Below are 7458 nucleotides of genomic sequence, written 5' to 3' on the forward strand. Positions count from 1 at the left end.
TGAGATTGGTCAGAGTGTGTGTGTTTGCGCATGTGTTTGTGTGTGTGTGAGAGAGCGCGCGCGTAATTTTTCGTACGAAAACCAAATATATACTCATAAATTCATTCTTCTGTAACTTCATTAACGAAACACGCTACGTCTCGCTCAACATATGGCGCGCACTTTATTCCACGACTGTATTTGTCGTGCATTTTGGCATCGAATTTAGTCTTATGACTATGTGGCATTAACATTTTATGGTATTGATGTCTGACATTGGAATTTTTGACACATTTTCTTTAATCAACCGACTCCCCCATACTCTGTTTTTTCAATAACTTTACATAGCCTTTAATTATTGTACGTGTTCATTACAAATTTAGATGAAAGCATTGAATATTTTCTGCTGCTTCATTGGAGCAATATTCGCGATGCGATCACCGATCACCTTTCGGCCGAAACAAAATATGCGTGCGAGACCATTACGCAGCAACTTTTGAATTATTATTAATAATTACTTACTCGCGAACAGTTCTATTTAAATCAGACATGTTGACTCAACAGAAATAAACTGCCTAAATTAGACATACAAAAAAAAACACCGAAACAATTTCCGTGCATGAAATATTCTGTTTTTTTCTACGCAACAATGTAATGGTTATTGGTACAAATGTTCGGTGCCGATGATGGACAAGTTTCCTTTTTCGTCGGGTGGAACAGTTTTTGTTTCAATTCACACAAACAACTCTCACTTTCGGCCACACTCTGTTTTCTTTATGGAATCGTGAATCGTATACCACATTTGTAAAACAAAAGCGAAACGAATTCTTCTCAACCTTTATTCCGTTTGTTATTGTTGCTGTAGCAAATGATGTGTTGATTTTTGCAATGACTCAGTTCAATGGATTCCGTCAAAACGAAAGATTTATTTAATAAGAATCAAAATGGCACGGGAAATCGCACACAAGCGGAAAATAGAAATGATTTAAGAATGAATAAAATTGATTAAGATTATAACAATAATGTGAGAAAAAAACACAGTTTTCTTCTGATACAATTTAAATTGATTTTTTTTCTATTTTTTTTTGCAATAACAAAACAACAACGACATATGAAAACGTTCTTTTGTAGCTTCGAATTTCCTTCTATTTTTGCGCATTAAGTTAGCGTTTTGAACGAAAATCAACACGAATTCAATATTGAAATGTGCGAACATCTTCTAGAACATTGTAACGATTCAATCTTTTATCAATTCCATAATCTATCATTTTTTTTTTTTTCAATAGGTAAAACAGCGGTGACTGAGCACGTTTCACTTTTGCAACGGAATTAAGCTCGACCCTTTGGACATGGAAATAAACACTTTGCATCGTTTTAATTTTTATTCGTTTCAATTTTATATTTTTTTCTAAGCATTTTAATTATACTGTTTCAGCAAGCAGTTTTAATTCATTGCGGCAATGCAAGCATTGCAGTTTTAACTTAGTCTAGTAATTTTCTGAAATTATTTTTACTGACAATTTGTCAATCATCCAAGCACACAATGTCACTTCATTTCAATTTAAATGTAAAACTCCTTGTTGGTGTATTTGAATCAGAAATATTGATTCAAATGATGAATTAGGAAAGTTTCCAAATGTTCAATAGCTAATAACTCTAATTGAACCATAAATTAAAAGGAGAGAATTTGATCGTGTGCATCAGAAGAATTCCGTTGTTTTTTTTACCACAATATAACATGCCGGAGCTAAAAAGTAAATACGAAAGATGGGTCATTATCTGATTTGACCGATATCATGTGGAAGTTTTCGTCAAACTGAGCAATTTGTGTGGTGCGAATACGAAACGAATGGGAGAGAGGGAGAGCGAGCAGGGAAAAAATGCACATCAAAGTTATTATTTGCCCGGAGAGGCACAATTAACTGACAGAGAAAAAAAAAGTGCACCGAGCTAAAAAAAAAAAAACGAAATAAACAAAGCAAATCACGCAAATTGGCAAAGTTTGCAAACGAAAAATATTTTCTTGGAAGAAATTATACTGGCGCAAATATTTTTGCATGCAAATAGATTGAAATCAAATTGCAAATGATGCACAAGAAAATTGCATAAATAGACAGTACAAATGCACTTGTAATCCATTTAAAAGATTTCATTTAGAGTTTCAAGTTCGAGCAAACAAAATAGAGGGATCATTCAGACGAATTTTATTTTGCTACTGCAAATTTGATTATAAAAAAAAAAACAAATCATTTCACGGTAGTCATTCCCCTGACCTGTGTCAATTGTGTGTATCTCTTGCTGAAGCAAAGCTTGAACGGCTGGCTTCAATGTGGGCAATAGTTATAAAATCTATTTTACGGAATATTACCATATTTACATAGAATAAAATTGGGCAAAAAGAGGAGATGATTACTCGAAATATTTATTGTTTTGTCACTTTGACGGTGGTTTTGTTACACGGTGATCTAATTTGTGCACAGAATAATTCAAATTACAGTGAATTGTTAGAAACCATTGGGATTTTTTATTACAGTCCGTAAGTCAATTGAAACGATTGACGCTGGCAAATGATTGGCTGAAGGTCAAAATCGAAGATTTTCTTAAAGACCAAATTGATTTTCCAGATTTTATCACGAGGAACAGTTAGTGCGTAGGTCGGTAAAATTGGATGGTTTTATTGATGATGTACCCATAAAAGTATTAATTCATGGCTATATTGCGAGTCGTTATCACACCTCGATTGAACCAATCAAAAAAGCGTATTTGAATGCCGGAAATGTGAATTTAATGATTGTTGACTGGTCACAGGCCTCGTATCAAATGTATGAAGTATCGCGGAAATTGACATCACAAGTGGCGCTTCGCATCGCACAAATTCTCGACAGTTTCTTGCAAACCAATAACATCGACAGTGGTTTGGTGCATATACTAGGTAAAATCAGAATTATTGGTATACTTGTTTAAGATACATAGGGCACTCATACAAAGTCGCTACCACTTAGGGCATTCGCTTGGTGCGCATATCGCAGGGAATGTTGGCCGCAGTATGAAATCCCGAGTTGGACGGTAAGTAAGAGACAACGATTGCAATTTGTAATCGGTGTACCCAATCAGTGTGTTTCAACACGTTGTTATAATGGATAATACCCGTTTGAAAAAAAAAATGACTGACTGACTATAACTTCAGTTGACTTTAGTTGATCGAATTTATGTTTTTGTTCTAAGAAAATCACTTGGTCCCAAATGAAGCAACTTTGATTGACTTGTAACTTCAAATGATTTCAGTTAACTATGATAGACTTATTTGTACTGAAATGTCAATCAAATTAAGTCATTTTTGTCCCAAACTAGTTAACTGACTGCTCAGTTACTATTTTTTTCACTCGTTCTCTGTGGAGAGCATATAAAATATTGACACTGCCATCCGCCTCCGTTATCGTGCTCTTGTGAATCGTATTTTAAGTGTCTCTCGTAAAGAAACTACGCTTCCACTTGTTATAATGCCAACCAATTCCTTAATGATCTGTTGAAAGTCACTATTTCTTGGCGGCGCTTTTATCGTTTTTCTTCTTCTATTTCGCAGAATAACTGGGCTCGACCCCGCAGCGCCACTCTATTTGAAATGGTCATATGATGCAATTCGGATAACGGACGCCCCATTCGTTGATATTATTCACACCAATGGTGAACGATTGGGAGAATCATGGGCAAGGTGATGAAATTTTTGGTTTTAGAACAAAGAAAAATTTGAAAGTTGAGCATTTCCATTTCTTAACTTCAACTTTCTAATTGAAGTCTCTAATCGTTTCGTTTTTTTTTTCTTCTTCAGAGGACATAGTGACTTTTATCCAAATTTCGGTATTGTATCGCAGCCAGGATGCGAACAAAAAGATGTTTTGACTTTGTGTATGTATTTACTTTGGGGATTTTAGACGAGGAACATATTTTTCATTTTGCGGAATAAAATAACGGAAAAACGCACTCGAAACGCAGCGAACATACCAAGTCAAAAATTCAACTCGACAAACCAATTATGAATTGATAAAAATCAAACATAATGAAACAAAAAAAAATTCTCCCACACACAATATCAATGCTCAATTCAAGTGTTTGTTGACTTGTTTTATGCGGTGTATCGCCATTGTTCGAGCAAACATTTCGAACTTTTTGAGTATTAACTGTTGTTGATGATAAAAAAAAACTACATAAATTCTTTCTAATTTGCTAATTCCAGTTGCATGTAGCCATTTCCGTTCGGTGGACTATTATGCCGAATCAATTTTGAATCCAAATGCTTTCATCGCTCAACCGTGCCCAATCACCGATATTCTACTGCAACGCCATTGCTTCGGAACATTGGACTCGTCGAGTTTGGTTATCATGGGCGAATACACGCCTAGAGAGTAAGAAAATGTTGAAAATACGATTTTAAATACCCAACATAATTGATCTTTTGCGGAAGTTCAACATTATATTTTAATGATTCCATAGTTGAACTATTTTATTCGATTATCAAACAATTCAATATTTAGACTTTCAATAGACTTGCCAATTTTAAATATAAAAAAAAGAATTATTTCCGTTTTGTAGGACTCGAGGAACTTATTTTCTGCGCACTAACAACGTTGCACCGTATGGAAAGGGAAATTATTCGGAGCTCTTTGCATAAAACGAGAATTTTGTTTTTGGAGATCGGTCCTAGTTGAATTTAAATTTCCTCCTATGTTCTTTGTAAATCATATCCAAATGATCAAATTTGACGTTAATACAAGTATAAAAGAATATTGTTCTATTGAATTACTTTCATTGCGACAGCAGAATTATTTATTATCGTTGACCAAAATTAAGGCAGTATATAGAACAGTCGAAAATCCTCTTCTAGTCGGTCAAAAACCTGCCAATAGCAGAACCTTTGAATAATGGAAGCTTGTTCAGTCCCATCAGCCGTTATTCACGGGTTTTTTTTTTTGAACTTTCAGTAGACCGGTATGCCAACTGTTAAAAGTCTCAACTGATAATTACGTTTGCTTGTTTTGAGGAAGGAATGATTTCTTGAAAATCATATGAAACGATTTGTATATGGTGAATATTTTTTTCTATTTACTTTTTTCAGGTACTGTATATTATTGGTAACATTTCATGATTGAATGGAATACAAACAAAAGCATCATGACACAGATGACGTTTTATATTATTGATTACTAATACAAAGTGACTTCGGATTTATATGGCAAAATACACATGACCAAAACTCGGATTTAGAAGGGTTGTTTAATGGTTTTGCACTGGAATGACCGTTTATATGTGCAGTCGAAAAGACTTTATTTTAAACCGTAACCGATATATGCAGTTGAATTTTTATTTTTCGTCTTTTGTCTGCATATTGCCGCTGGCGCTATATGCAGCCGTAATGTTAACCTTATATTTATTTATTATATTAATATTTTTCGACTGCATATAGCTTCTGCTGTTGAATGCAGTCGAAATTATTTAGCTCTGAGAAAGTTTGGCGCGCAAAACTGTACATATTGATGGAATATACTGAATTTAATTAATCAGACTCTATACTATGTTTCATATGCTGTTTATCAATACGTAATAATTGGAATATTTTCTTTTATTTTTCACTTGGACATTTTCGATATATATTGATGGTTTAATTGAATCTACATCGTTCAATTTTTTTGTTACTAACGTCGCCAGTGGCTTTTGGATATGGAAATCAATCCACAGAAGTATAACATATACTTCAGATATAAACTTGACCAAATTTAGCAGACTAATTACCCACACTGATGAATACAGTACAAAACATTTTCATTGCGATAGCAGAATATTTTTTTATCGTTGACCAGAATTAAGGGTGTAAATCAGACCGAATGTACCAGATTAAAGAAGGTGTATATACCGAAATTGCCAAATGTTTCTTTTATACAAACCAGCCGTACTACCTATTTCTATCGGCAAACACAAAATTTTAATTTTTCCAGAATGAAGATTTGAGAAAATTCAGATTACAATTCAAACGAATGATCATTGTATTAAAATAAAAAACAAAACTATAGATTTCTAGCACGGGTAGTATTATTAATATTTAGTCCATACAAAAAAGGAGAGAGAAAAAAAACCAAATACCGAGGGGCAAATCACTCTAAAGTAATTTGTAATAGAGAACGTAATCGAGAAAGTAATTTACGTGTAAAAATCTCGATTACTTTTAGAAAATAAAAAAGTAATCGAGATTTTTACACGTGTTTACATAATAAACAAATGCTTGTCGTATGGGTTGAATTCATAATCCTCTTCATTTACCAGTGAATGTGGAAAAATGTGTTCAAATGAATACAATGTATTCGCTCCTTCATCTCACGCTCTTTTCAGATTAATTTTTTGGTGATCGTACATTTGTTGACGGCAATTTGACAACAGCCGTCGACGTTTGTTTCACATTTTGTGTTGAATGCCCAGAATTCTAAATACTTTGCGCTTGTTGCGATGCATTCGATGGCCAATTGCTTGAAATTTGAACCAGAGCTGGTCTTGGGTTTGAATTTGACATGCCTGGAATACGTTTTATGCTGTTACCTGGTCGAATTATTCGATTTGATGGAGGAATGTTCTCTTTCGGCGTAGCTACCATTGATCGTGACTTTGACATTGTTGCGGCGCTTCTCACAAAAACTCTGTAAATTGCCTGAAATATAGGCAAAGGATGTCGCTTACGATGGCCAATATTTCGAATGAAAAATATTGTACCATTTTTTCAGAACAAGCATTCCTTTTTTTTGAAGAAAAATCGACATTTTTAATGAAAAAAAGTTTTTTAGACCCATGTGAAACATTTGCGGAGAAATTCAGTGCACAGCGGAGCTGTGCGGAGTTCAGCGGAGATGCCATACATACACTATGTCTGAAGCAATGCGCTCATGGCTACTTAGATGTGTATTGAACAATAGAAATGTAAACACATTAAAGAGTGCTGTTTCGCTCACACGTATAGCGTATGTACGGTATCTCCGCCGAACTCCGCACAGCTCCGTTGTACACTGGATATCTCCGCAAATGGTTCATTTGGGTATGTATATCATATCACAGACCATTTTATTTCAATAATTTTCTCGATATAACCGTACACAAATCGTTTAAAATGATGACCATAACAATGGTTTCTATGATCATATTCCAGCAGTTCATAGTACAGTAAAACCTGTCAATAACGGAACCTGGGAAATCGTGTCAATAATGGAAAAAAAATTGGCCGTTGAGCTCTCCCAAACAAATGGACCTGTTAATAACGGAAAAACGAAACTCCGAATAGTGGAAAAAAATTTCTTGAAGAAATATTTTCTCGTCTTTTATTCATCTCTTTTTCATATAAAACTAATTTTTTCCTTTATTAAAACCACTGATCATCATAAAAGTTGTGCAGTACATGTTCAAGAGTGAACAAAAATATATCAAGCATAAATTCACTTGCAA

The 7458-nt window shown here is 34.2% G+C and overlaps 1 protein-coding gene across 1 annotated transcript; it reads left to right on the forward strand.

Moving 5' to 3' along the window:
* The first annotated feature begins 1966 nt into the window (after nt 1-1966).
* LOC129571305 (pancreatic triacylglycerol lipase-like) lies at nt 1967-4823 on the forward strand. The gene is made up of 7 exons (XM_055451081.1): nt 1967-2515; nt 2604-2911; nt 2982-3045; nt 3563-3691; nt 3809-3885; nt 4214-4382; nt 4570-4823. Exons 1-7 carry the CDS (start codon nt 2385-2387, stop codon nt 4646-4648), a joined length of 957 nt encoding a protein of 318 aa, XP_055307056.1. The 5' UTR covers nt 1967-2384; the 3' UTR covers nt 4649-4823.
* The last annotated feature ends 2635 nt before the right edge of the window (nt 4824-7458 follow it).

This window comes from Sitodiplosis mosellana, unplaced genomic scaffold, assembly GCF_009176505.1.
Source record: "Sitodiplosis mosellana isolate CC-2019 unplaced genomic scaffold, AAFC_SMos_1.0 Smas_scaffold_1953, whole genome shotgun sequence".
Taxonomy (NCBI): Eukaryota; Metazoa; Arthropoda; class Insecta; order Diptera; family Cecidomyiidae; genus Sitodiplosis; species Sitodiplosis mosellana.